The 21,281-nt window shown below is 40.1% G+C and overlaps 1 protein-coding gene across 1 annotated transcript in view; it reads right to left on the bottom strand.

Moving 5' to 3' along the window:
- Nucleotides 1-21,281, bottom strand: part of ADAMTS8 (ADAM metallopeptidase with thrombospondin type 1 motif 8) — a 65,831-nt gene that overhangs the window by 43,442 nt on the left and 1,108 nt on the right. Inside the window, exon 1 of the mRNA XM_053691504.1 lies at nucleotides 21,177-21,281. This exon is cut by the window's right edge and continues 1,108 nt beyond it. Coding sequence (XP_053547479.1) covers nucleotides 21,177-21,281 — 105 coding nt within the window. The remainder of the gene's footprint in view (nucleotides 1-21,176) is intronic.

Below are 21,281 nucleotides of genomic sequence, written 5' to 3'. Positions count from 1 at the left end.
CCTATGGTTGCAAGAAGTCCTCAGGCCTTCCTAATAGGCCAGATTTTCAGGATTACCATGGGCGAGAGCAGATAATTATGTTTACTAATCAGCTGATTATTTCACTTGTGCTCTAGTGAAAATATCCTCATAATCTGGCATGTTAAGAAATGCTGAGGAAATGTTTGAAAACCAGTGCTCTATACCAATAATGCTTTGGGAATAATCCTTCTGGGCCACTCTCTGCCGTGATTTTGCTAAAAGTAGCAAGATCGCACTATTTCTGCATGCCCCACGAGTGGGGCAGTTCAGAAATAAAGTTGCAGAGTTACCGATTCAGAGAGGGCCACTCTGTGGCCCTCTCTGCATCGGGCATCAGTGGTGCCAATAGTTGGTGGCCTGGGAGAGTAAGAATGGAGGCATGGGCAGCCCAGCAGTGGAGGGGGCGGGAACGGGTGGAACCATTATGCTACAGAAAAAAAACTCTCAGAGCAGCAGGGAGGTGGATGGAGAGGGGGATAATACTGTGGAGGTAGGATTAGAGGGTGGGAAAGTGATCTGGGAGGGGGGTAAATTAGGTGGGGGGCAGCTACACTACAGAAAAAAAAATCTGTGTTTTTTTGTTTTTATTACATAAAATTGCCAAATTGTGGAAAACTATGTACTGGCAGACAGCTGCCAGTACCTAAGATGGTGGTAATTAGTTAGAGGGGGAGGGTTAGAAAGCTTTTTTGGAGCGATCACGAAGTTGGGAAGGTAAAGGCGTAATCCTACACTAAGGACAATAATAATAATTAAAAAATTAAAATAATAATAAAAAAGGTATAAAACTGCGTACTGGCAGACTGACTGCAAGTACTTAAAATGGGGGTGACCATTGGGGGTGGGGGAGGGAAGAGAGCTGTTTGAGAGGGATCAGGGGGTGGGAAGTGTCATGTGAAAGGCTAATCTCTACACTAAAGCTAAAATTAAAGGGACAGTCTACACCAGAATTGTTATTGTTTTAAAGATAGATAATCCCTTTATTACCCATTCCCCAGTTTTGCATAACTAACACAGTTATATTAATATACTTTTAACCTCTGTGATTATCTTGTATCTAAGCCTCTGCAAACTGCCCCCTTATTTCAGTTATTTTGAAAGACTTGCAGTTTAGCCAATCAGTGCCTGCTCCCAGATAACTTCACGTGCATGAGCACAGTGTTATCTATATGAAACACATGAACTAACACCCTCTAGTGGTGAAAAACTGTTAAAATGCATTCTGAAAAGAGGTGACCTTCAAGGCTAGCGCTGCGGAATCTGTTGGCGCTCTACAAATAACCGATAATAAATAAATTAGCATATGAAGCTCCTAGGTTAAGCTTTCAACTAATAATACCAAGAGAACAAAGCAAAATTTGTGATAAAAGTAAATTGGAAAATTGTTTAAAATTACATGCCCTATCTGAATCATGAAAGTTTATTTTGGACTAGACTGTCCCTTTAACCTTATAAGCCAACTAATTAACCCCATCACTGCTGGGAATAATAAAAGTGTGGTGCACAGCTGCAATTAGCAGCCTTTATTACCAAAAAACAATGGCAAAGCCATATATGTCTGCTATTTATGAACAAAGTTGATCAAAAAGAAGCTTTTACATTAATTTTTGCTATGATTGCACAAGCGGTATGTAAATAATTTCAGTGAGAAACCTAAAGTTTGTGAAAAAGTTCATGATTTTTTTTATTTGATCGTATTTGGCGATGAAATGGTGGCATGAAATGTACCAAAATTGGCCTAGATCAATACTTTGGGTTTTCTACTACCTAGTTTTGATAAGTAAATAAAAAAATAAAAAAACAAGGATTTATTTCTATTTAAATGCAGTGATGCTAAAAATGCTCTAGTCTTTTGGGGAAGTTTTAGTCTGAAATGCCCGGTCCTTAAGGGGTTAAACAACTTTCCAATGGCATTATCACATTTTTTTGTTCTATTGGTATCCTATGTTGAATAGCATACCTAGATAAGCTTAGGAGCAGCAATGCAGTACTCAGAGCTAGCTGCTGATTGGTGGCATTTATACTTCTTGTCATTGGCTCACCAGATGTGTTCAGCTAGTTATAAGCAGTGCATTGCTGCTCCTGAGCCCAACAGGATGCCAAGAGAATGAAGCAGATTTGATTAAAGAAGTAAACTGGAAAGTTATTTAAAATTGGATGCTCTATCTAAATCATGCAAATGTAATCTTAGTTTTACTGTCACTTTAAATATAGCACTTTTATATGCGTTACACAATTCTGAATACAACGCCCCTTTAAAGTGACACAAAATGACTTGTAATTACTAGATTTGTCTGTAGTAGTAAAATAAGTTATTGTACAACTTAGTATGAAAATTGTTTGGGAAAAAAACAAATTTTTCCGTGGGCAAACTACTGCCTTATTTGGGGTAGACAAGGATAGCCACGGTCATTTTGTTACCAAAACTTGCATTAATGTGCTGTGTTATCTTTCTACCGCTGCAGAGGCGACAGGTATGTAGCAAGTTAGGCTTGTGAAACCTATAGTGTACACTTGCATTGATTTGCTGTGTCAGATTTTGCCACCAATGTAGAGGACAATTAAAAGGACAGTCTAGTCAAAATAAGACGTTCATGACTCAGATAGGGCATTACATTTTAAACAACTTTCCAATTTACTTTTATCATAAAATTTGCTTTGCTCTCTTGAAATTCTTTGTGGAAAGCTAAACCTAGGTAGGCTCATATGCTAATTTCTAAGCAGTTGAATTGCCTCTTATCTCAGTGCATTTTGACAGTTTTTGACAGTTAGACATTGCTAGTCAATGTGTGTTTATATAGATAACATTGTGCTCAATCCCATGAAGTTATTTAAGAGTCTGCACTAATTAACTAAAATGTATATCTATCAAAAGAACTGAGATAAGGAAGCGGTTTGCAGAGACTTAGATACAAGGTAATCACTGAGGTAAAATGTATATTAATATAACTATGTAGTTTATGCAAAACTGGGGAATGGGTAATAAAGGGATTATCTATCTTTTTAAACAATTAAAATTCTGGAGTAAACTGTCGCTTTAAGAACAGGTATGTAGCCGGTTAGGCTTGTGAAATCTACAGTGCACACTTGCATTTTTCAGTTTTAGAAAACCCACAACTTTCAGAGTTAAAGGGACGGTAAAGCAGGCAATTTTAAGAGACTTTTCAATTGACTTGTATTATAATATTTACTTCATTATTTTATCATTTGTCTCAAAGTACACCTAGATAGGCTCAGTAGCAGTAGTGCATTACTGGAGGCTACACATATGCCTCTAGTCATTTGTTCACCAGATGGGTTCAGCTAGCTCCCAGTAGTGTCTGGCTGGACTGGAGCTGACTTTAACTGTGTGTTTAAACCCTATTCAAGCAATATTGCAATAATAAAATACTCTAACACGTCTTATTAAATTAAAGAAAAAGGGTGTGTGGTATAAACAATTACTATTCTATATTACAATGCCAGAGTGACAATGATAAATGTCGTCTAGTCCTTCCTTTCAGTAGCTGTGACATTCAGTCATCTACAGCAGTGACACAGTTAAGTACAGAGCCACCTTGCCCCCCCCCCCCCCCCCCACTGGCTGCGCTACTGCATTTCCCACAGAGCTGCTATAGGAAGAGGGAGGGCAGTCAGTTTGGTCGGCAATAATGAAACCTTCAGGGGCGGTCTGTCAGCCTGTCTGGGAACTGCCTGACTCTGAAACTATAGCCACACAGGTAGGGGGTGATAGGGCATAAAGGATGTCAGAGCGGTTCACTGCGTTCTTTGTTCAGGGATTTAGCAACACATTTGGGAGGCAAATCTGTGGAGTGATCTGTAATGACAAATCATGGGGGTAAAACACATACTAAGCATTTACGTTACCTTTAGGAAAATGAAATTTACAGGATCCAGGAAGACATAAGATGTGGGAATCCTATAAATAAACTGCTGGTTACTAAAGTATCACAGTATAAAGCAGTAGTAAAGGGACGCAGAAGTCACAAATAAACTTACATTATTCATACACAGTGTACAATTCCTAAACTTTACTTCTGTTAGCAATTTTCACCTAGTCTCCTTTGTTGATAGTTAGCTCCTTTCCATAAGAGCAAACAGAGGTAGGCTTAGGAGCGTGTACGTGTCTTCAGCACTATGGGCTAGATTATAAGTGGAGCGCAAAATATCACTTCGGCAAAAGTGATATTTGTGCTTCACTTAGTAATATCAGCGCATGCAAAAGTTAGGTGCAATGCGAACGCGACCTCTCATTCGCATTGCTTGGAATCTTTGCACTCACAAGAGTACTCTTCCATAGGTTCCAATGGGAGCAATGCAAATGCGAACGTGACCTCTCGTTTGCATTGCTCGGAAGCATTGCACTCACAAGAGCACTCTTCCATAGGTTCCAGTGGGAGCCTCGTTCTCATACTGTGAAACACGGCATGAGAACTTTGTGCAGCGAAAGGGGTAAGTTGCACAGTAATGGGCAGCAGATTGTATATGTATATAAACATATTGACATATTATTATTATTATTATATATTATTATTATTCTTTATTTGTCCATGGGTACAAGGATAACAGTACAATGGAGAAACAATATGATAAAAGACAACATTTTTACAGACAAATACAGGGGGAATTGAGGGCCCTATTACTGTGGGAACTTACAATCTAGATGGGTAGGAGGATGGGAAACAGGAGGTGGGGACTGCAGAGGTGAAAATGATATTAGTGAGGAGATAGAGGGCAACTGGCAAATGTTAGTTAAGTGAAGTTAGTTTGTTAATAAGTCGGGTGATAAGCTTCCCTGAACAGAAAGGTCTTTAGGGAACATTTAAAGGAGGAGAGGTTTGGGGCAAGTCTGACAGCTCTAGGAAGTGCATTCCAGAGGGTTGGTGCCGCATGAGAGAAGTCCTGTAGTCTAGCATGAGAGGAGGTGATGGTAGAGGACGCAAGAAGCAGGTCGTTGTTGGATCTTAGGGGATGGGGAGGAGTATATTTGTTGATGAGTGAGGACAGGTAGGGTGGGGCAGCATTGGTGAGGGCTTTGTAGGTCAGGGTGAGAATTTAGAATTTAACTCTGTTGTGAATGGGGAGCCAGTGAAGGGACTCATAGAGAGGTGCAGCAGAAACAGAGCGTCGAGAGAGGTGGATTAGCCTGGCAGATGCATTTAGGATGGATTGGAGGGGAGAGAGGCGGGAGAGAGGGAGGCCAGTTAGTAAGTTGTTACAGTAGTCAAGTCATGGAAATTACCAGGGAGTGGATTAGCTGTTTAGTAGTTTCAGCACTCAGAAATGGATGAATTTTGGAGAAATTGCGTAGGTGGTTGCGGCAGGATGAATAAATCAGTTGGATGTGGGGAATGAAGGACAGATTTGAGTCAAGCGTAACTCCGAGGCAGCGGGCTTGGGGTGATGGGGAGATAGTGGTGCCGCCAACAGTGATAGAAAAATTAGAAACTAGAGTGGAGTTAGAGGGGGGAATTAGAAGAAGTTCGGTCTTGGACATATTTATTTTTAGGTGGTGAGAGGCCATCCAGTAGGAAATGCCAGATAAGCAGTCGTTGATGTGAGAGTTGACAGAAGGGGAGAGTGCAGGGGTGGAAAGGTAGATCTGGGTATCATCAGCATAGAGGTGATAGCTGAGGCCATAGCTGTTAATAAGTTTACCCAGTGAAGAAGTATAAATAGAGAAGAGTAGAGGACCCAGGATGGAGCCTTGAGGTACTCCAACAGACAGGGGCAATAGAGAGGAGGAGTCACCAGCAAAAGAGACGGAGAAGGATCTGTTAGAGAGATAAGAGTGAATCCAGGAGAGGGCAGTGTCACAGAGCCCAAGAGAGCTGAGAGTCCATAGGAGAAGGGGATGGTCAACAGTGTCAAAGGCAGCAGAGAGGTCAAGTAAGATGAGTATAGAGTAGTAGCCTTTGTTTTTAGCAGAAAGGAGATAGTTAGTAACCTTGGTGAGGGCAGTCTCAGTTGAGTGTTGGGGATGGACGCCAGATTGCAGGGGGTTGAGCAATGAGTTGGAGGACAGGGAGTGGGTTAGGCGATTGAAAACTAGTTTTTCAAGGAATTTTGAAGCTAGCGGGAGCAGTGATATGGGGCGGTAGTTTGCAGGGGAGTTAGGGTCAAGGGAGGGTTTTTTGAGGATGGGGGTGACCTTCACATGTTTGAAGGAGGCAGGGAATGAGTAGGTTAAATATGTGAGTAAGAGCCAGAGTGAGGGTGGGAGACAGAGAAGGTATAAGATGTGAAGGAATAGGGACATATAAATATATGTATGTATACAAGCATATACATATATATTTACAGGGAACACACATTTCCCATAGACCGCTTTGTAAAGGCACTTTCAGTGCTTTTTTTTCTAACACCCCACACCTGCTAACTTTATCCCCTGTTGTGTCATGTGACCCCATCGTTTGAAAGAAAAGAGCTTCCACTTTTCAACAAGAAGCTCATGTCTGCTCTCTGGTTATTATTTTATTTAAAGCACTGCCATTTAGCAGGATATAGAAGTACAATAATAAAATGCTGTATATTATTAAGAGCATATTATTATTACACAAATAAAGTTTCTATTTGTTTAAGCCCTGAATTTAAGGGGTTAAAGACACAATGCTGCACTCCCAATCAGACACTAGATACTCAGGTGGCAGTCAATCACTGGCTGTGCACATTTACAGGGATTAAACATAATCCTTTAGTAAAATATATCAAATCACTAATCTACAAAAATCCCAATAGACTTTACTGGTGTTTGATAAGAAAGTGTTTTATAAATTAGAGCATTTTATTGTTCTATTTCTAGCATATAATTGTGTGTTTAACCCTTGTGGTTTTATTTCATTTAGCACGACAAAGGAGAATACAGTAAATACAGAAAAGGATTTTTAGAGCACTGCGCCGCTATTTTCATTTTGATTTAAGCGCAGTAGCAAACCGTTTTTTTTTTTTTTAGCAAAAAAAGTACTGTGACAGTGTATTAAAGGTGCAGTGATTATTAAGCATTTCTGAGCTGTATAAAAACCATTGCAGTAAGTCAGGGTTGCAGGTGTTCATCTTTGTTTGAAAAACACAGTTTAAACCTTTATACTTTTTATTTTTACCTGCTGTCCTGTCTGCTGATCATTCTGATCCTTTTCTTTAGTCTTAGGGGCTGATTTATTAAAGTGCGGACGGACATGATAAGATGTAGCGCATCCTGTCCGCCGCACATCGATAAATGCTGACAGCGTACGCTGTTGGCATTTATCATTGCACAAGCAGTTCTTGTGAACTGCTTGTGCAATGCCGTCCCCTGCAGATTCGTGGCCAACCGGCCGTTAGCAGGGGGTGTCAATCAGATTGATGTCCGCTGCTTCATAACTGCTGTTTCCGGCGAGCCTGAAGCACGGAAATAGGGGCATCAAGCTCCATTCTGAGCTTGATAATTCGGCCCCTTAGACTAGGGACTGTACGGCCAGTTAGATGCCCTACTACCTACACTGCAGCATATAGCTCATTATTAGAAAATACAGATCCTGTTGGGTAGGTTGCACAGAGCTTGCTATGCTCATTCAGTGTGGCATCTGATTGGCTGAACCGTCCACTTACTAAACACTAGATACATTTCATGCACTTCCCTCTAATCATGGGTGATGCCATTATGGAACCTAGGTTACACTACAGGTTTTATCTGAAGGAGAGTTACTGCACATGTGCAAACAGGTCAGGAATGTAGTAAAGCTAGATTTCAACATGGTGGCACTAAAGGGAGGCGGGAAAACAGAATTTATGTTTACCTGATAAATTTCTTTCTCCAACGGTGTGTCCGGTCCACGGCGTCATCCTTACTTGTGGGATATTCTCTTCCCCAACAGGAAATGGCAAAGAGCCCAGCAAAGCTGGTCACATGATCCCTCCTAGGCTCCGCCTACCCCAGTCATTCGACCGACGTTAAGGAGGAATATTTGCATAGGAGAAACCATATGGTACCGTGGTGACTGTAGTTAAAGAAAATAAATTATCAGACCTGATTAAAAAACCAGGGCGGGCCGTGGACCGGACACACCGTTGGAGAAAGAAATTTATCAGGTAAACATAAATTCTGTTTTCTCCAACATAGGTGTGTCCGGTCCACGGCGTCATCCTTACTTGTGGGAACCAATACCAAAGCTTTAGGACACGGATGAAGGGAGGGAGCAAATCAGGTCACCTAAATGGAAGGCACCACGGCTTGCAAAACCTTTCTCCCAAAAATAGCCTCAGAAGAAGCAAAAGTATCAAACTTGTAAAATTTGGTAAAAGTGTGCAGTGAAGACCAAGTCGCTGCCCTACATATCTGATCAACAGAAGCCTCGTTCTTGAAGGCCCATGTGGAAGCCACAGCCCTAGTGGAATGAGCTGTGATTCTTTCGGGAGGCTGCCGTCCGGCAGTCTCGTAAGCCAATCTGATGATGCTTTTAATCCAAAAAGAGAGAGAGGTAGAAGTTGCTTTTTGACCTCTCCTTTTACCTGAATAAACAACAAACAAGGAAGATGTTTGTCTAAAATCCTTTGTAGCATCTAAATAGAATTTTAGAGCGCGAACAACATCCAAATTGTGCAACAAACGTTCCTTCTTTGAAACTGGTTTTGGACACAGAGAAGGTACGATAATCTCCTGGTTAATGTTTTTGTTAGAAACAACTTTTGGAAGAAAACCAGGTTTAGTACGTAAAACCACCTTATCTGCATGGAACACCAGATAAGGAGGAGAACACTGCAGAGCAGATAATTCTGAGACTCTTCTAGCAGAAGAAATTGCAACTAAAAACAAAACTTTCCAAGATAATAACTTAATATCAACGGAATGTAAGGGTTCAAACGGAACCCCCTGAAGAACTGAAAGAACTAAATTGAGACTCCAAGGAGGAGTCAAAGGTTTGTAAACAGGCTTGATTCTAACCAGAGCCTGAACAAAGGCTTGAACATCTGGCACAGCTGCCAGCTTTTTGTGAAGTAATACCGACAAGGCAGAAATCTGTCCCTTCAGGGAACTTGCAGATAATCCTTTTTCCAATCCTTCTTGAAGGAAGGATAGAATCCTAGGAATCTTAACCTTGTCCCAAGGGAATCCTTTAGATTCACACCAACAGATATATTTTTTCCAAATTTTGTGGTAAATCTTTCTAGTTACAGGCTTTCTGGCCTGAACAAGAGTATCGATAACAGAATCTGAGAATCCTCGCTTCGATAAAATCAAGCGTTCAATCTCCAAGCAGTCAGCTGGAGTGAGACCAGATTCGGATGTTCGAACGGACCCTGAACAAGAAGGTCTCCTCTCAAAGGTAGCTTCCAAGGTGGAGCCGATGACATATTCACCAGATCTGCATACCAAGTCCTGCGTGGCCACGCAGGAGCTATCAAGATCACCGACGCCCTCTCCTGATTGATCCTGGCTACCAGCCTGGGGATGAGAGGAAATGGCGGGAACACATAAGCTAGTTTGAAGGTCCAAGGTGCTACTAGTGCATCCACTAGAGCCGCCTTGGGATCCCTGGATCTGGCCCCGTAGCAAGGAACTTTGAAGTTCTGACGAGAGGCCATCAGATCCATGTCTGGAATGCCCCACAGGTGAGTGACTTGGGCAAAGATTTCCGGATGGAGTTCCCACTCCCCCGGATGCAATGTCTGACGACTCAGAAAATCCGCTTCCCAATTTTCCACTCCTGGGATGTGGATAGCAGACAGGTGGCAGGAGTGAGACTCCGCCCATAGAATGATTTTGGTCACTTCTTCCATCGCTAGGGAACTCCTCGTTCCCCCCTGATGGTTGATGTACGCAACAGTTGTCATGTTGTCTGATTGGAACCGTATGAACTTGGTCCTCGCTAGCCGAGGCCAGGCCTTGAGAGCATTGAATATCGCTCTCAGTTCCAGAATATTTATCGGTAGAAGAGATTCTTCCCGAGACCAAAGACCCTGAGCTTTCAGGGATCCCCAGACCGCGCCCCAGCCCATCAGACTGGCGTCGGTCGTGACAATGACCCACTCTGGTCTGCGGAACGTCATCCCTTGTGACAGATTGTCCAGGGACAGCCACCAACGGAGTGAGTCTCTGGTCCTCTGATTTACTTGTATCTTCGGAGACAAGTCTGTATAGTCCCCATTCCACTGACTGAGCATGCACAGTTGTAATGGTCTTAGATGAATGCGCGCAAAAGGAACTATGTCCATTGCCGCTACCATCAACCCGATCACTTCCATGCACTGAGCTATGGAAGGAAGAGGAACGGAATGAAGTATCCGACAAGAGTCTAGAAGTTTTGTTTTTCTGGCCTCTGTTAGAAAGATCCTCATTTCTAAGGAGTCTATAATTGTTCCCAAGAAGGGAACCCTTGTTGACGGGGATAGAGAACTCTTTTCCACGTTCACTTTCCAGCCGTGAGATCTGAGAAAGGCCAGGACGATGTCCGTGTGAGCCTTTGCTTGAGGAAGGGACGACGCTTGAATCAGAATGTCGTCCAGGTAAGGTACTACTGCAATGCCCCTTGGTCTTAGCACCGCTAGGAGGGACCCTAGTACCTTTGTGAAAATCCTTGGAGCAGTGGCTAATCCGAAAGGAAGCGCCACGAACTGGTAATGTTTGTCCAGGAATGCGAACCTTAGGAACCGATGATGTTCCTTGTGGATAGGAATATGTAGATACGCATCCTTTAAATCCACCGTGGTCATGAATTGACCTTCCTGGATGGAAGGAAGAATAGTTCGAATGGTTTCCATCTTGAATGATGGAACCTTGAGAAACTTGTTTAAGATCTTGAGATCTAAGATTGGTCTGAACGTTCCCTCTTTTTTGGGAACTATGAACAGATTGGAGTAGAACCCCATCCCTTGTTCTCTTAGTGGAACAGGATGAATCACTCCCATTTTTAACAGGTCTTCTACACAATGTAAGAACGCCTGTCTTTTTATGTGGTCTGAAGACAACTGAGACCTGTGGAACCTCCCCCTTGGGGGAAGTCCCTTGAATTCCAGAAGATAACCCTGGGAGACTATTTCTAGCGCCCAAGGATCCAGAACATCTCTTGCCCAAGCCTGAGCGAAGAGAGAGAGTCTGCCCCCCACCAGATCCGGTCCCGGATCGGGGGCCAATATTTCATGCTGTCTTGGTAGCAGTGGCAGGTTTCTTGGCCTGCTTTCCCTTGTTCCAGCCTTGCGTTGGTCTCCAAGCTGGCTTGGCTTGAGAAGTATTACCCTCTTGCTTAGAGGACGTAGCACTTTGGGCTGGTCCGTTTTTACGAAAGGGACGAAAATTAGGTCTATTTTTCGCCTTGAAAGGCCGATCCTGAGGAAGGGCGTGGCCCTTACCCCCAGTGATATCCGAGATAATCTCTTTCAAGTCAGGGCCAAACAGCGTTTTCCCCTTGAAAGGAATGTTTAGTAGCTTGTTCTTGGAAGACGCATCAGCCGACCAAGATTTCAACCAAAGCGCTCTGCGCGCCACAATAGCAAACCCAGAATTCTTAGCCGCTAACCTAGCCAATTGCAAAGTGGCGTCTAGGGTGAAAGAATTAGCCAATTTGAGAGCATTGATTCTGTCCATAATCTCCTCATAAGGAGGAGAATCACTATCGAGCGCCTTTATCAGCTCATCAAACCAGAAACATGCGGCTGTAGTGACAGGGACAATGCATGAAATTGGTTGTAGAAGGTAACCCTGCTGAACAAACATCTTTTTAAGCAAACCTTCTAATTTTTTATCCATAGGATCTTTGAAAGCACAACTATCCTCTATGGGTATAGTGGTGCGTTTGTTTAAAGTAGAAACCGCTCCCTCGACCTTGGGGACTGTCTGCCATAAGTCCTTTCTGGGGTCGACCATAGGAAACAATTTTTTAAATATGGGGGGAGGGACGAAAGGAATACCGGGCCTTTCCCATTCTTTATTAACAATGTCCGCCACCCGCTTGGGTATAGGAAAAGCTTCTGGGAGCTCCGGCACCTCTAGGAACTTGTCCATTTTACATAGTTTCTCTGGGATGACCAACTTTTCACAATCATCCAGAGTGGATAATACCTCCTTAAGCAGAATGCGGAGATGTTCCAACTTAAATTTAAATGCAATTACATCAGGTTCAGCCTGTTGAGAAATGTTCCCTGAATCAGTAATTTCTCCCTCAGACAAAACCTCCCTGGCCCCCTCAGATTGGGTTAGGGGCCCTTCAGAGATATTAATATCAGCGTCGTCATGCTCTTCAGTAACTAAAACAGAGCAGCCACGCTTACGCTGACAAGGGTTCATTTTGGCTAAAATGTTTTTGACAGAATTATCCATTACAGCCGTTAATTGTTGCATAGTAAGGAGTATTGGCGCGCTAGATGTACTAGGGGCCTCCTGAGTGGGCAAGACTCGTGTAGACGAAGGAGGGAATGATGCAGTACCATGCTTACTCCCCTCACTTGAGGAATCATCTTGGGCATCATTGTCATTATCACATAAATCACATTTATTTAAATGAACAGGAATTCTGGCTTCCCCACATTCAGAACACAGTCTATCTGGTAGTTCAGACATGTTAAACAGGCATAAACTTGATAATAAAGTACAAAAAACGTTTTAAAATAAAACCGTTACTGTCACTTTAAATTTTAAACTGAACACACTTTATTACTGCAATTGCGAAAAAACATGAAGGAATTGTACAAAATTCACCAAATTTTCACCACAGTGTCTTAAAGCCTTAAAAGTATTGCACACCAAATTTGGAAGCTTTAACCCTTAAAATAACGGAACCGGAGCCGTTTTAACACTTTAACCCCTTTACAGTCCCTGGTATCTGCTTTGCTGAGACCCAACCAAACCCAAAGGGGAATACGATACCAAATGACGCCTTCAGAAAGTCTTTTCTAAGTATCAGAGCTCCTCTCACATGCGACTGCATGCCATGCCTCTCAAAAACAAGTGCGCCACACCGGCGCGAAAATGAGGCTCTGCTTATGCTTTGGGAAAGCCCCTGAGAAATAAGGTGTCTAATACAGTGCCTGCCGATATTATAATATCAATATACCCAGATAAAATGATTCCTCAAGGCTAAATATGTGTTAAAAATGAATCGATTTAGCCCAGAAAAGTCTACAGTCTTAATAAGCCCTTGTGAAGCCCTTATTTACCATCGTAATAAACATGGCTTACCGGATCCCATAGGGAAAAATGACAGCTTCCAGCATTACATCGTCTTGTTAGAATGTGTCATACCTCAAGCAGCAAGAGACTGCACACTGTTCCCCCAACTGAAGTTAATTGCTCTCAACAGTCCTGTGTGGAACAGCCATGGATTTTAGTTACGGTGCTAAAATCATTTTCCTCATACAAACAGAAATCTTCATCTCTTTTCTGTTTCTGAGTAAATAGTACATACCAGCACTATTTTAAAATAACAAACTCTTGATTGAATAATAAAAACTACAGTTAAACACTAAAAAACTCTAAGCCATCTCCGTGGAGATGTTGCCTGTACAACGGCAAAGAGAATGACTGGGGTAGGCGGAGCCTAGGAGGGATCATGTGACCAGCTTTGCTGGGCTCTTTGCCATTTCCTGTTGGGGAAGAGAATATCCCACAAGTAAGGATGACGCCGTGGACCGGACACACCTATGTTGGAGAAATAACCTCAGTACTATGCTTATAAAATGTATTTAATGTTTAATGTCCCTTTAAAATAAAAAAAAATGATCTGGGGCAGTTATTATAGCAGGTAAACTGGCAACCAAATGGTTGTATAAATAGGCTTTAAGCTGCTTTTTAAAAAAAAAAAAAAATCAGGCAGCCTGTAACATTAACGTACTGCAATAATTGTAATACATTGCAGACATGTTAGATATTTATTGTCCATTAGAAGCATTATTACATTAGACAGCCATCATCATTTGTCAATCATGTAGAATAACGTGCTAAATAGCAAGTTAAAGGGACAGTATACACTCATTTTCATATAACTGCATGTAATAGACACTACTATAAAGAATAATATGCACAGATACTGATATAAAAATCCAATATGACACTGTTTAAAAACTTACTTAAAAGCTCTCAGTTAACCTCTGTTGAAAAGGTAGCTGCAAAGCCCACTGTAAGTGGGAAATAAGACACTCCCCTTCCCCCTTCTTTTGTATATGAAAAGACCCTTTACACAAACAGGAGCAAGCTGGAGTAGGTAGCTGACGGTATTCTCATAAAACTTTGGGGTTTGGTTAGGAGTCTAAAAATCAGAGCAATGTTATTTAAAAATAAGCAAAACTATACATTTTATTTAAAAACAAACAAACTGTATAGGCTATATAAATAGATCATCTACAAAACATTTATGCAAAGAAAAAATGAGTATAATGTCCCTTTAAATGTATGTTTTTGCTTAAAAATCTGTTGGAATAGAAAGTGAAATTAAAGGGACAGGAAATCCCAACATTTTCTTTCATGATTTTAATAGAATATACAATTTTAAACAACTTTCCAATTTACCTCTATTATCAAATTTGCTTCATTCTCTTGTTATCCTTTGCTGAAGTTGCAGCATTGCACTACTGGCAGCTAGCTGAACACATCTAGTTAACCAATCACAAGAGATAAATGTGTGCAGGCACCAATCAGCAGCTAGCTCCCACTAGTGTAGGATATGTGCATATTCTTTTATAAAAAGGGATAGCAAGAGAACTAAGCACATTTGAATATAGAAGTGAATTTAAGTTTCCTGTCCTTTTAAAAGTAGGTTGCATAGGATCATCCATTATTCCAAAACACAAACACTGTGATAAAATTTGAAATATTCTCTTGTAGACCAAGCAGAGAAAACCTTTCAATATGGGGTCCATTTATTTCTGTATTATCAATGCTATCATGTTTGAAATAGGACTAAATAACTTAGACCTTGGCAGCAAATGACATACTACACATTCCATAGGAATCTTCTGCAGATCACTCTTGTATCCAAGGAGTTAAAATGTCTCAATATGCAGATCTGTTAATATAAAACAGCTTACAGAAGTTCAAGTGGAAAAAACTATGAAAAGACAAACTGCTTTTTTTTTTAAAAGCATCTACCCCAGTGAGTTTTTTCCGCAGCACTTGATATTCCTGGAGCACGTTGGCTTTTTCATATTAGCAACAGAACATTCTCACGGTTAGACTTAAGTAGTAGAATGGATATCATAAAATCAGTTAATTCTGTAGCAGCTCAGCGAGCAGCAAGCCACTCTTGGGATATAGAGCTTTGTACTGAATAAAAAAGAGGAAGTATACTTTCCTTAGAGCATGCCATCTGTGATGCTTAAACAACCACAAAATATCTGGTTTAACCACATCAAATAACACATCATAACCTTCTGTAACCCAAAGGGAATTGCAGTCAGCTATACTTTCCCTGCAGTGAGGGTAGCAGAGCAGTGCTGTGCGGCTGGGATAGAGGTCTGTGGCTGGTTCCTTGCGGGCAGACCTTATGGAAACCTGAAATATCACATAGCAATGGTGTCCAACCTTTCCAACGGGGGGCCGCACAACATTCCTGTTTTACAGACCAAGTGCATATGTTTGAAAACAAGCGGTTTTGTGAGCCATAAACATTGCAGATCTCAAGCAGAGCAGCACAGACAACATTAGCCATTTACCTTAGGATCAGTAATGCAGTGAATAAAAGTATGCCATTTACGAATGTCCCTTTAAAAGAAACAAATATATAAAACTTTAAAGGGACATGAAACCCAACATGTTTTTCTTTCATGATTCAGCAGCAATTTTAAACAACTTTCTAATTTACTTCTACTATCACGTTTGCTTTGTTCCTTTGGTATCTTTAATTGAAAATCAGGAACATAAGCTCAGGACCATGGACGTATCTGGAGCACGATGCGGCAGCAGCTTTGCAAGAAAGTTATCCATTTGTAAAAGCACTAGATTGCAGCACTGTTTCCTGCCATGTAAGCGCTCCAGGTGCCTACCTAGGTATCTCTTTAACACAGAATATCATGGGAACAAAGAAAATCTGATATTAGAAGTAAGTTGGAAACATTTTTAAAACTGTAACTTCTGTCTGAATCACAAAAGAAACTTTTTGGGTTTCATATCCATTAAATAAGCAATTCTTAAAGGGACATTATTGCAATAATACAATTGTATAATTCAAGAAACAATTGCCCAATGTCTGTAAATGGATTAAACCGATAGCTGAAGTCCATTTCAGTCGCTACAATGCATTTCTTTGTCCTGCTTATCAGTGGCACTGCATAACAGCTCCAAGCCAGGGCATTAGCTATGTGCTTAATTATGTGTATAGTGATTAGAATCAAGTGTTTTTACAGTAACAACCTTCTATAATACTTTATATATTTTTATTGCAATCAATAGACCTTCTAGCTTTCATACTCGCTGTAGTGGCATTACTGGTGATGCTGCAGAACATAATCTAACAATAATTAACTTTTTTATTGACCCAACAGTAACTACGTAGCAGGTTGCAGGATTCCGAAACCTGAAGGAGCTAAATGGGGCAGTGTAAAAATCAGTTTCAGCAGTAAAATACGTGGGAAAAAAATTCAATGCACTTTTTTAGTATGTATATGTCACTTGCATGTAACTGTGTGTTAACACCTGTAAAGTGGTTAAATACATAGTTAAAGTAAGCTCCAGAGTAGCAATTTACTACAGGGAGCTAGCTGTACATTATATATATATATATATATATATATATATATGAGCTAATGACAAGAGACATGTGTGCAGCTACCATGCACCAGCTAACTCCCAGTAATGCATTGCTGCTTGTGAGCCTACCTAGGTATGCCAAGAGAAGAGAACCCAGTACATTTAATAACAGAAGTTAATTAAGTTCATTATAATTGTATGCTCTGTCTGAGCCTTGAGAGGTTAATGTTGACTTTCATGTGCTGTAAAGTGGGGGATTAATTCTAAAGTGTATGTCACTTTAGGAATAATTGCCAGAAAAGACATCAGAGACATTATACACAGGTTATGGAGACACTGAGTGACCACATCCACCAAGCACTGCTCATTCTGCCACACCATTTTATCAAAATGTAAACTACTCCCAATGTGCAAAGAAAATATTAACGGGACATGGGCATCAAATATTACGTTTCATGATTCAGAGGGGCCGATTTATGAAGGTGTGAGCGGACAAGATCAGATATAGCGGATCATGTCTGCTGCACATCGATAAATGCCTAGAGCATACGCTCTCGGCATTTATCACTGCACAAGCAGTTCTTGTGAACTGCTGGTGCAATACCGCCCCCTGCAGATTCGCGGAAGGGGGGTGTCAATCAACCCGATTGTATTCAATCGGGTTTATTTCTGTCCGCCGCATCAGAGCAGGCAGACAGGTTATGGAGCAGCGGTCTTTAGACCGCTGTTTCATAACTTCTGTTTCCGGTGAGCCTGAAGGCTTGCCGGAAACATGGGTCATCAAACTCCATGCAGAGCTTAATAAATATACCCCAGAGTGTACACTTTTGACTTCCATGCCCCTTTAAATACAATATTTAGTCTAATCTGTAAACAGCAGGAGACTCACAGATGCCAGGTATCCAGAAACAGAACATGCAGGTGCCACAATGTGCAAATAAATATATAAATAAGACCAACAAAGACCTCATGTCTGAACCCAAATCCAGGGCAAGCCAGCAATGTGCAAATAAATATATAAATAAGACCAACAAAGACATCATGTCTAAACCCAAATCCAGGGCAAACCAACAATGCGCAAATAAATATATAAATAAGACCAAAGACCTCGTGTCTAAACCCAAATACAGGGCAAGCCCATAATGTGCAAATACATATATAAATAAGACCAAAGACCTCGTGTCTAAACCCAAATACAGGGCAAGCCCATAATGTGCAAATACATATATAAATAAGACCAACAAAGACCTCATGTCTGAACCCAAATCCAGGGCAAGCCCATAATGCGCAAATACATATATAAATAAGACCAACAAAGACCTCATGTCTGAACCCAAATCCAGGGCAAGCCCATAATGTGCAAATAAATATATAAATAAGACCAACAAAGACCTCATGTCTGAACCCAAATCCAGGGCAAGCCTATAATGTGCAAATAAATATATAAATAAGACCAACAAAGACCTCATGTCTGCAAACCAACAATGCGCAAATAAATATATAAATAAGACCAACAAAGACCTCATGTCTGAACCCAAATCCAGGGCAAGCCTATAATGTGCAAATAAATATATAAATAAGACCAAAGACCTCATGTCTGAACCCAAATCCAGGGCAAACCAACAATGTGCAAATAAATATATAAATAAGACCAACAAATACCTCATGTCTGAACCCAAATCTAGGGCAAGCTCATAATGTGCAAATAAATATATAAATAAGACCAAAGACCTCATGTCTGAACCCAAATCCAGGGCAAACCAACAATGTGCAAATAAATATATAAATAAGACCAACAAAGACCTCATGTCTGGACCCAAATCCAGGGCAAACCAACAATGTGCAAATAAATACATAAATAAGACCAACAAATACCTCATGTCTAGACCCAAATCCAGGGCAAACCAACAATGTGCAAATAAATATATAAATAAGACCAACAAAGACCTCATGTCTGAACCCAAATCCAGGGCAAACCAACAATGCGCAAATAAATATATAAATAAGACCAACAAAGACCTCATGTCTGAACCCAAATCCAGGGCAAGCCTATAATGTGCAAATAAATATATAAATAAGACCAAAGACCTCATGTCTGAACCCAAATCCAGGGCAAACCAACAATGTGCAAATAAATATATAAATAAGACCAACAAATACCTCATGTCTGAACCCAAATCCAGGGCAAGCTCATAATGTGCAAATAAATATATAAATAAGACCAAAGACCTCATGTCTGAACCCAAATCCAGGGCAAACCAACAATGTGCAAATAAATATATAAATAAGACCAACAAAGACCTCATGTCTGGACCCAAATCCAGGGCAAACCAACAATGTGGAACAGGCTCCAGGGGCAGCAGAGCAAAATCTGCGACTATCCATGGAAAGTGAGGAGAACTGACAAGTATGTTTTTATGGTCTAGAACCACCTGTGCTGACAGTGTCTGTCATGTGCCACAGGTGTCAGCACTTCCTGTGAAATGAACCTAGGAGTAGCTTAATTTATGTTGGACGTGCTGCATTATCCTTAAAAGTAGCATTAATTGCAATGCCCATTACAATCAATTGTCTCAGGGACGCCCATCTGTTTAACACAAATTACACAGGTGGGGAACAAATGTTTATAAAGTCTATTATGTTTCTATATTTATACATGTTAACTTCTACCTGAGCTGCACATGTTAGGTGATTGGTGGCTACATAAATATGCCACTTCTGATTGGGTCACTGACCATGTACAGCTCAAAAGCAGAAGTACACTGCACATGGAGGTAATCAGTAGAGCAATAATATAATATACAAGTGAATTAGAACATTTTACTAACGCAATATTAGGTTGTTTTCTAAATTCTGAGATTACAGAGTCCCAGAATAGTTGCAGTGAAACGTCCCACTAATTCTGTGAGAAACCATCTAAAAACTTTTATTTTTTTGTAAAGGATAAAGGTGGTTCCAAATTTGAAAATGCCTTTGGAATAATTTAGCATTGAATAAATTACCTATAATATTACAATGGGTCAGATAAAAACCATAATAATGTAAACTATTCCATAGAGACTGTGTACTGGAAACCAAGTTTTTATGGTTATTACAGGGTGTCATAACATTTTGCTTATAAAATAATGAACAAAATAAAATAAATAATCTATTTGTTATACATTTAATCCTATTTTATGATGGTCGTGGATGTCAAAGGGTGGAAAGAGGAGGTCAAATGCGCTGTCTAGATTTGTAATCATTATATCCCAGAATAAGACTCACTTAAGAAAATGTATTAATCCCAATAAGTCACCATATTTAAAACATTGTGCAGCTGATATGTGTAGGATATGTGTGTATTATTTTTCAGCAATGGATACCAAGCACATTTTAAAATAGAAGGGAATTTAAAAGTGTCTTAAAATTACATGTTCTATCTGAATCATGCAAGTTTAATTTTGGCTTTCCTATCCCTTTAAATGGACACTGAACCCAATTTTTTTCTTTCATGATTCAGATAGAGCATGAAATTTTAAGCAACTTTCTAATTTACTCCTATTATCAAATTTTCTTCATTCTCTTGGTATCTTTATTTGAAATGCAAGAATGTAAGTTTAGATGCTGGCCCATTTTTGGTGAACAACCTGGGTTGTTCTTGCTGATTGGTGGATAAATTCATCCACCAATAAAAAAGTGCTGTCCAGAGTACTGAACCAAAAAAACTTAGATGCCTTCTTTTCAAATAAAGATAGCAAGAGAACGAAATAAAATTGATAATAGGAGAAAATTAGAAAGTTGCTTAAAATTACATGCTCTATCTGAATCACAAAAGAAAAAAAAAATGGGTTCAGTGTCCCTTTAATTCACATAAATAACTTCTTATTATCTCATGATTTAACACATTTATGTCCCAGTAAGGAGCAATCGAAGAGCCAACAATAATGTTTGCTTATATATAGAATGTTCCAAAAAGTTAGGAACTAGAAGTCAAATTCTAGTTACTGTGTGTTCCTGGCTATAATTATTAGTCAATCCCTCTCTAAACTGAGCAAAGGATTAAATGCAAATTATTTTAAATATTAATAAACAAAATAATAAGTGGAAATATAAAACTGAGTTCTTTGACCAGACTAACATATTTTGAATTAGTCAGTTTTTTATGTGCATACTGAAAAGCTAAATAGATGTTAGGTAAGAAAATGAAAAAAAAGTTATGACCGTTGTTACATGACTTGGCATGTCTCAGCAACAAGGTTTCTTATGAGCAATCATTTTCTTGTGGAATTTATACATTGGTGTTTTCTTATGGAACTTTTTCATAATAAAGTATACATGAATTCCATAATGTTATTTATCTATAACGTGATGAGTTCACTTGTGTACCCAGACAGTTTTTACATGTTTATGCCTGATATAATTGGTGCAGTGAGACCTCCAATACACAGTTACACTTATTTGTGAATGTCATATATACTGAAGACCAGTGATGCTACATTAGCTGAGGGAACCAACTATTTCTTACCTTTAAATCCTCCCCATAAAATTTAACCATGGAAGTATCAGCCACCAATAAGATCTCCACAAACCGATCTTCGGATACAAATCTCCTGTGACGAAGTGGGTGAAC

This window comes from Bombina bombina, chromosome 8, assembly GCF_027579735.1.
Source record: "Bombina bombina isolate aBomBom1 chromosome 8, aBomBom1.pri, whole genome shotgun sequence".
In the NCBI taxonomy this organism is placed as follows: Eukaryota; Metazoa; Chordata; class Amphibia; order Anura; family Bombinatoridae; genus Bombina; species Bombina bombina.
Note: the sequence above shows the minus strand (reverse complement) of the source record. Positions and strands in the feature narration are given on the sequence as shown.